Here is an 8,865-nt window from a genome sequence, read left to right on the forward strand (position 1 = left end):
TTTTTTTTTTTTTTTTACAAAGTATAACTTTGGTTTGTTTTTAAATCAGAGGACAAACAAAAATAGTCACTCAAACAGACTCTTTATTCCTCACAGCACAAATGTGTGCAACAACAACAAAAATAATAATAATAGGAGAAAAGTCACAGGACTAATATCATGTTGCATCACGAGTCTCAATGAGTCCAGAGCATATGCCAAGCAAGCATGTCAATCAGAGATAGATTAGAGAGTTTTCATAGACAAAGAGCACTGAAAAGCAGCACATGGCAGCAACTATGATAGGTTGTGATATGAAATGATGTAGAAAAGAGATTCTCATGGAGATAAGAGAACTCAAAGGAGTCTTAGACCGAGTGACTGAGTTGTAGCAGTGATGAAGGTGTGCATGTCAATGTACATCTTCCATATCTATTACTGGAAAGTTTTCTTACAATCCATCATTATGTTGACTCTGCATTTTAAATATCATTTCTATATATTGGAGGAGTTGTAAGTGGTTGTTCAGTCTTCATTTGGCACCGTGTCAATGGGGACATGATTGCGTTCAGCTTTCTTTCTTACCCATCTTTCCCTCCTCCATCTTCTTCCAGGAAATGACACCTCACACGTTGGCGTCGCGCCGATCTTTGCTGGGCGACGGCTTGGGATGGTCCTTGGCTGCCTTGGCAGAGGGCGGCGCAGAGCAGTCAGGGGCGGCGCTGGTGCCGGTGACTGGCGCGGTGTTGCCAGGACGCTTGGCCTGCTCATCGCCACCTTTGGTCTCCGGGCTGGGCTGGGCGGGCAGCGGTGCCTGCTGCTCGGCCGGCGGCTGGACGGCGAGCTCTTGCTGCAGCTTGTGGCCCTGCAGGAGGCGCAGCTGGACTCGCAGCTCCAAGATGGCCTCCTGCTCCTCGTGAATAGCCTGGTTCAGGTGGGTGTTTTTGTTCTGCGGCGGAGCAGGACACGAGTGTGGACATCATACTAGCGCGGCTGCAACGTGGAGGAAGATGCTCTTACCTCCAGTTCTTCGTTTTGTTTCTGCAGGTCTTCTAGAATAAGCTGCAGCTCCTCCTCATCCTCGCTCTCGCTCTCACTGTCAGATGAATACTCCTCTGTCTCACTGCGACCCTGCTGCCGACTGGTGTGTGTTGTATGTGCGTGCGTGTGTGTGTGTGTAGGGGGAGGAACGACACAAGCTTGAGATTCACTCAGTGATGGCCAACTTGCCTGCCAGACAACGGCATCTAACCTCTGGATGTCTGCGATCTCCGCCCGCAGACGCTCGATCTCTTCCTTCTCGGTCGCGATCTGTCGTCGTAAGACTTGCTCCAGGGAGATCAACTCTTCCTGCTCTGTCAGGATCTCGTTTTCCTGATAAGATGAATCACTATTTTGTTTGTATTTATAAGAACCTTTCAAAACATCAAATGATACTTTACAAACACAGGATAAATACAAAACATACAAAATAATGTATGTAGGCGATAAACATGGATGAAGGAATGGATACATATACCATATTTTCTGGACTATCAATCGCACTTTTTTTTAATGGTTTGGCTGCTCCTGTGACTCCAAAGCGACTTATACAAGTTTTTTTCTCCCCCACACTGACAGCTGTGAGAGGGTGCTCTAGGCTTGTGTGCCAGTATCTACTTCTCCTATCACTCCTGTACCACAGAAAATTTGCAATGTAAACATCAGCTTCCCCGTTATATATATGCCTTGTTGTGCATAACTATCGTCGTCGAGGCAATTAAACAAGGACAATTTGCCAGACACACAATTATTTCAGCAATAAAATGAACTCCACTTCACAGGATTGTAGTGATAATCAACATCTGCTACATTTTAATAAAGAGCATGACCCTAATGAGGAGAAGCAGTATAGAAAATGAATGGATGGATGGACGTTTCATCCATTTTCAGTTTTATATTCAATACATTTTGCTGACAAATATGAAATAACGTACTGAAAAGTAACACTACTTCTCTAGCAGTCCACATGTAGCTTCTACTGTACATCGCCATGTTTGTTATGGCTACTGTGAATGATAATATACGTAATAGTAGTTGTTTTTGACAACTTGAGACATTTGATGAGATACTTAATGTGGTTTATTAGCTGCAAGCCATAATCACAAAAATTATTCAAAAATAAAGAAATAAATTCTTAAAAGCATTCCCTCTCTGTCTAGTGAATGTATAGAATGTAGGAGTTGAAGCAGTAAAAAATAAATAAATAAATAAAAATACTATGTATATTTTTACATTAAATTCCGGTGTCACATAATAGCAACTTAAAAGGTCCTAATAGTGACACGTATTTATGTGATATATTTATTATAAATTCAATCTGTTTTGATTTATTAGACATTGCTTCCACAAATATATAATATTTACAAGCATTGTTGAATTCGTATAACTTATTTTTAGAATGATTTAATTTTAGGACATTATGTGTAAAATGATGATTATTATTTTAATGGAAAGTACCGACATTGAAGAAGTGTACTCACCTGCGCCAGAAGGAGGTTGACCACTTCCTCCTCGTTCTCGGTCATTTCCTCTTTGGAAACGTCCTCCTTGGAGAGGCTGGCGATCTCCTGGGCTATCTTACTTTCACACTCCTGACACGTCACAGTGGAAGGAGAGAAAGGATATGGAAAGTCAGCATCACTATGTGGGACATGATCACACCTCCCCCTCTCCTGACTTACTTGGCGCTTGGCCTCCCTCAGCTTGCGTTTCAGAGCGGTGAGAATTCTCTGGACCTCCCAGAGACGTTCCTCTTTGGACAAGTCCTTCACTCCTGCCTGAAGGTCCCTGTGCAGGCAGTTTAGCAGGAACTCCTAGCATGCTCAGAGGGACACCATAACTCATCGGCTCAGAGCAAACTTTTGAAATCATGTCAAACTTTGCTATAATGTGCTGTGATGTATTGTGGTGTTGCATTCTTGGCTTGACATGTTATTGGAAAAAAAGTGTCTTCTCTTGGTCACTCACCTGTCTCCTGATCTCCTCTTTGATGCTGTCCTGGGCCTCGGGCAGCGCCGGCATGGTGGCCATGTTGGACCAGCGGAGGGGCCTCACCACCTGCCTCAGGACCACGTCCCCAAACAGGTCCTTCACATGCGTGAAGAACATGTAGAGAACCCGGTTTCCAATCTGTAATGACAGTAAAAGTAAACCATTATTGTGTTTTTTTATTGTTTTTAAAAGATGCTCTAACAGTAATATTTGGCCATAGAGCCTGTCCATCAGCACCAAACATGATCATAATTAGGGATGTCCGATATCGGCTTTTTTGCCAATAACCAATATGCCGATATTGTCCAACTCTCAATTTCTGATTCCGATATCAACCGATACATGTAACATCACATATCTCCTGGCGTGGAAGGACTGGACTGGACAGGACAGGACTTATTACCTTATTCTGTATTATTATTATTATTATTATTATTTATTATGTATATTGCACTACAAATTTGACGTGATCTGTTCCGTATTTATTTATTCTATTTTCTTATCTCTCATGTCATGTCATACCTCCTTGGTTCTTTTATTTTGTGATTAAGTTCATGATGACTTTGTTAAAGAGCTGCGGGAAATGTGAATTTCTCCAGGAGGGAGGGTAAGTAAGTGCGTGTATATATGTTGTGGAATAAACACCGCCTCCACGAGTGACTGCCTTTCAAGCAGCTCTGTTTGTTTATTCAAGCACATTTTTACATGCCATGAGAGCAACGTCCAACATGGTGCGATTCCCTGTCTACCCATTGATATTGAGGCAGCAGTCAGAGCCGGAGCTAAGGTGAAAGTCAAGTGGCTTGCAAGGAAGTGGAGAGTCAAACCTCGCAACACTATTTAGGATAAGCTGCATAGAAAATGGATGGATGGATGAATGGCGAACAGCTAGCATCTCGGATGCTAACATGAGGAGCTAGCCGATTTCAGTACAGTCAGAGCAACCAAGAACAAAAGAGCCCGTGGAAAGCACAAAGTAGGTGGTCTTGCACAAACTGTGGTGTCATCCTGGCAATGTGAACAATAAAATGACCATCTATACAGCATTTTTTAAATATCTGTTTTCATTATCGGGAAAAAAACTGATTCTGATGTCTCCCGATATGACATTTTTATACTAATATTGGGCCAATATTATCGGTGAGCCGATATTATCAGACATCCCTAATCATAATCTATCATCTCCCTAATTGTTTGCTTCACTTTTGATAGAAGAGGCCCTCAAGTGCTTGCTTTTCAAGTTGCATCTTTTCATGGACATCATGAAGGAAAACCATCCTTCCTCACTACCTCTGACACTCCCCTAGCTAGATGGGCCCGCCCCCGTATGCACCCACTGCTTTGTTTAAAAAAATAAAAAATAAATAAAGCTCCGCCAACTTTCCATCAGTCAGTCAGACATGGGAGGGAGCTACAAGTTTGATTGTTTCATTTTTCTTCAGTGAATATGCCAACCTAGCATGATGTTAAACTGTAATGTTAGCGCTTTAGCATCAAGGCTAACACACTTGCAATACATCATTATGGCACTTATTTCCAAAAACATGGGACCTTCAATGGTGCTGTTGGTTGAGAAGTGGAGCAGTGAGACAGATGTCTCATGTGGGAATAACTGAGCTGCTCTAAAGTGGGCCACAGCTACACTGCCCTACTAAAACCTTGGTTGCCATCTTGATGCCATAGCATTTCATTCTGACCTGGATGGTGGGGTTGAGGACGATGGAGATGTTCTGGATGTTCATCTTGGTGTCGGCCTCCCGCGCGATGACGTGGTCCATGTGCGTGACAAGCCAGCCCAGGAGGAGCCGGCTCTCATGCGCCACCTCGGCCATGAGCCTCTGGAACTCTGCCACCTTGTCGGCCTCCGCCTGGCGCCCGCACGCATCCTCAAAGCGCTGGGCCAGGTCGCGGCCCAGCAGGTTCTCTGGGAGCTCACGCAGGTACTGCTTGAGGAGGCTGGCAACCGTGTGGGGGTCGTACTCCTCTAGGCAGGGACACTCCTCGCGGTCGTACGCTGCCTTCAGCTCGTCCACCTTGGACTTCATGCCTGAGGGAGGAAGAGAATGTGAGCTTAAAATAAAGTCACGTGACCTCTAGGGAAGGACATGGTTAAGAATTCTGTTGTTTGGAATTAATTGTTGACGAATCACATCTTAAAAGGAGGGAAACTAGAGTGCACTACTTGGTTGCAACCAGCGTAAGTGCTGTTGATTCATTCTCAACTAGCTTGCTGTCAGCCATGCTTAGCTGACCTGAGCTTACCTCCACACTGGAATATATGAGAAAAAACGTACATATTCCCCATGTAGTAAAATGTCAAGTATACCTGAGACCCTGTAGATGCCCTCACACTTCATGCCGTAGTTCTCGATGTAGTCCACACACTCTCTGAAGATGGCCGGCAGCTGGATGCCGTCATACAGGGCTGTCCGCTTCACTGCTTCCACCAGGGGGGCACCAAAGATGGGCCTGACGGTGGGGGCTTCCACGGGCACGGCCTCGGCCTCTGCGACGACGACAGGCTTCTTCTTCTTCTTCTTCTCCTTCCACTGCTTGACCACGTCAGCGGCCGTCAGGTCCTTGGACTTCTTATCCTTGGCCTCCTTGGGGCCCTTCTCCTTCACCTTGAAGTCCTTCTCCTTCTTCTTGGAGAAGCTGGGCTTCTTGAACACATGGATGCCCTTGGAGCGCTTCATCTTGGACGGGCTCTCCGCCTCGTCTGCAGAGCTGTCCTCCTGGAAGGCGGCGTAGCCCTCCGCTGCCCGAGAGAGAGACAGACACTGGTTAGCTGGACCTTCTCTATGGTGAGAGCATGTCAGCAGCGAAAGAGAAACAGGAAGGGAAATGTGCGAGGGAGGGAAGACAGCAGGGGAGCTGGGGGATTTCAAAAAAGGGGTCAGTCACCAATTTAGCATCAACTCTAACTGCACCTTACACTCCAACTTCCTCTGCGGAACAAAATCATGAATAAATCATTTCAAGACAATGAGTAACCCTTTGGTGGCTTGTTGCCAGCTGCAATCATGCAATCATGTGATGCACACACAAAGGATGGGGCCGCACAGCCTCAAACGGTCCATCTCTCTCCCCGCCACAACCTGCGTGGGAGCTAAAAACACCACACCACTCAGGCTACGGCTCACATGGGAAGCAAAACCTGCCATTGCCGTGGTAACCGTGTCAACACCCATGTCTCACACTTCATCAGCTGACAAAAATGTGACAATAGACGGACACTTGAACTGAAAACATATACTGTATATACCCACATAAATACACTTTCTGTATAAGGCTAGCAACCATATTTGAAAACCTAAAACATAGGTGTCTAAAGTACGGCATGGGATCCATTTGCGACCCATGGCTATGTTGTTATTGGCCCGCAGTATACAGTATATATATATGTATAAAAAAATTAACAAGAAAACAGAAAATCAGCAGGAATTTTACAAAAATAAAGTCAAAATATAAGAAAAAGTTGCAATCGAACGAGAAAACGACGTATTAACAAAGCTGTGATATTATGAGGAAAAAAAATGCAATTTTAGTAGCATAAAGTTGAAATATTGAAGAAAGACATTTTGTTATGGAAATACAAACAAATCAATGTTGTAGAGTTTTAAGTTGATAGTAATAAAAGGCTTTCACCTAGCGGTATATCACAAAGATCAGATGCTTTTTAGCTAACCAAAATACCAAAATGGCAAAGTTGCATCTTTTCATTTTTTACTGCTTTTTTTTAGCACTGGCTGGAAAAACTCTGGATCCCCCTGCCCTAAATGGACATCAGACTCCGGCACCAAAACCATGTGATTTCTCTCAAATCACCTCACATGCCACAATATTAGGTATACCAGAAAGCTCTCTGAAGATCTGAAATTTACATTAAGTTTTTTTCTGCCTTGTCAAAGTTATATTATTATTATTATATTTTTATGTTGTTATGAGTGTATACTGTGTACTTCTACACAACAAAAGGCGTTTGCACCAACACTTACTCCGCTTCTCCTTCTTCTTGAACTTGTTCTTCTTTTTGCTGTGTTCCTTGTCGTCGTCTGAGACGTAAGCGTCCGGCGCCTCATGGTGGAGTCCATCGTGTGGCGGGGACGGGTCGCCGGTGCGGTACAAGCCGGGGAACTTGGTGGGGCTGATCTCCTCCGAGCTGGGGGTGCGGGCCACGCCGCCCGGGTGCTCGGCACGCCGCTGCTCGGCGGGGCTGCTGCTGGGGGGCAGGAAGCACTCGGTCATGATGGCGGCTGGACCGGACCTGGCCTGATCACGCCTGGCGAGTCAGCAAGCAGCCACACCTGCTCTCCATCACACCTGGGGGAGGGGGCGATGGGTAAAATATGTTCCAGTTTGTGCTCATTTTGAATAAAACACAAAAGTTGCAGACTTTAAAGACTCCTGTTGCCTTAGGCTGCGTCTGCAGCGTTTTGGATTTTTTTTTTTATAGAAAAAGCTCACACATAAATAATCTATTACCAATCGCCTGTCAGGAGATTAAATAAACATTAAATAACAACCTCACAATTCCACACAAACAAGTTACTTGTTAGTCTTAACTTTGTAGTGTTGCTACAATATTATACTTACATTAATGAAGTATGTTGTCATCTTATTTCTACCCGTGTTGCTCGTCTCACGTTAAATATCTCCTGTTTGGATAATAGGCAACTAAAACCAAGTGTAAAGAATAAAAGTAACTGAGGCTACGCGAATATGAGCAATATGAAATGCCAAGATAAGTATGTGTACTCAACATACATTTTGAAGCTAATCCTTCTCGAAGCTTCTTGTCTTGTAATATTTAATCGACGTCTGTACGGTATCACCTAACAACGACATATATAGCCTAGTCGCCAAATCAATGCAATTTTAGAAACATATTCTGACTAACATGGTTAATAATGTGCAAGATGCTAACGATTCTTTAGCTAACTGACGAGAGGCTAACTGACTAGCGACACTTCCGTTAGCCTAACAATCGCACCTCTCGAACGAAAGCAAAGCTGGTCTAAAATGACATTTCCAAGGCTACGCTGTCATTCGTCGACTAAAAACATAGTAGGTAATAAACTTTACCAAGTATTATCCCATTCGGTCAGGTTCCTGGACTACTAAATAAAGCCGTCTGCGCCTGCGCGTTTGAACAAGTGCACGATGGGAAATGCTTACCTTTCTTCCGGTTCAAATATATGTTTCTTGTTGATTCCAATGAAAATACACAGAACAAATTCACATCGAAAACGAGCTGTTTTCACCCCCCCATTATATGCCATTTGATGCTTTATGTTGGTTGTAGTGACAAGATGTGTCCACCAGGTGGCTTCCAAGCCTGTAAGACTGAAAGTGCTATAAAAGTGCAGTCGATCGTGTTTTCTAATAGTTTGCCTTTTTCATGCAGCCAGGGGCGCTACTGGCCACCATGCAAGGCAGGCAACTGCTCGGGGCTCCAGCCCAGTTGGAACCTTGCACTTCTACAGCTGCGGCACCATGCATAATACTGATGAACAATGGTTCAAGGGGACCCCAAAACACTGTTGAATCGCCTTTGCATGTAGCTACATATGCACACCAAAAATATTAGGAGCAGGCCTGGACAAAAATGATGAGAAAAGATTGACAATAATGTGACCACAAGGACATGTTCAATCAAGGTGTGTCCTTAAATTAGCATCACAGGTGTCTACAAAATTGTATTCGGTCAGTCAGCCTACTTAAAGGGTGACAAGTAGGCACTGCATTGTTTGGTGACATGGTGTGCACCACACGAAACATGGACCAGTGAAAGTGAAGGAGAGCGTTGTCTCTGGAGATTAGAAAGAAAATTATTGGCAAGCATGGTAAAGG

The 8,865-nt window shown here is 44.2% G+C and overlaps 1 protein-coding gene across 5 annotated transcripts; it reads right to left on the reverse strand.

Annotated features, from left to right (window-relative positions):
• Nucleotides 1-65: 65 nt before the first annotated feature.
• On the reverse strand, nucleotides 66-8,313 carry ralbp1 (ralA binding protein 1). Of its 5 annotated transcripts, none has more exons than XM_054768819.1 (11): nucleotides 8,098-8,161; nucleotides 7,609-7,670; nucleotides 7,011-7,335; nucleotides 5,339-5,770; nucleotides 4,710-5,059; nucleotides 2,989-3,150; nucleotides 2,703-2,834; nucleotides 2,502-2,612; nucleotides 1,232-1,353; nucleotides 1,000-1,120; nucleotides 66-928 (listed from the first exon to the last, which is right to left on the reverse strand). In XM_054768819.1, exons 3-11 carry the CDS (start codon nucleotides 7,258-7,260, stop codon nucleotides 605-607), a joined length of 2,004 nt encoding a protein of 667 aa, XP_054624794.1. In that variant the 5' UTR covers nucleotides 7,261-7,335; nucleotides 7,609-7,670; nucleotides 8,098-8,161; the 3' UTR covers nucleotides 66-604. The 5 variants fall into 5 exon arrangements, with proteins under 5 accessions (XP_054624794.1, XP_054624795.1, XP_054624796.1 ...); XM_054768820.1 differs by lacking the exon at nucleotides 8,098-8,161 and adding an exon at nucleotides 7,780-8,081; XM_054768821.1 differs by lacking the exon at nucleotides 8,098-8,161 and adding an exon at nucleotides 7,780-8,081 and having other exon boundaries at nucleotides 7,609-7,689.
• Nucleotides 8,314-8,865: the final 552 nt, after the last annotated feature.

This window comes from Dunckerocampus dactyliophorus, chromosome 2, assembly GCF_027744805.1.
Source record: "Dunckerocampus dactyliophorus isolate RoL2022-P2 chromosome 2, RoL_Ddac_1.1, whole genome shotgun sequence".
Classification (NCBI taxonomy): Eukaryota; Metazoa; Chordata; class Actinopteri; order Syngnathiformes; family Syngnathidae; genus Dunckerocampus; species Dunckerocampus dactyliophorus.

What these genes read in the sequence shown, in the direction of transcription:
- ralbp1 (XM_054768822.1), bottom strand. Translation starts at nt 7,260, where the DNA reads ATGACCGAGTGCTTCCTGCCCCCCAGCAGCAGCCCCGCCGAGCAGCGG. An exon ending in TGAGGGAGGCCAAGCGCCAA is followed by an intron (nt 2,613 to 2,702) that starts GTAAGTCAGGAG and finishes GTGACGTGTCAG; the next exon opens with GAGTGTGAAAGTAAGATAGC. An exon ending in AACAAAACGAAGAACTGGAG is followed by an intron (nt 929 to 999) that starts GTAAGAGCATCT and finishes GCTCCGCCGCAG; the next exon opens with AACAAAAACACCCACCTGAA.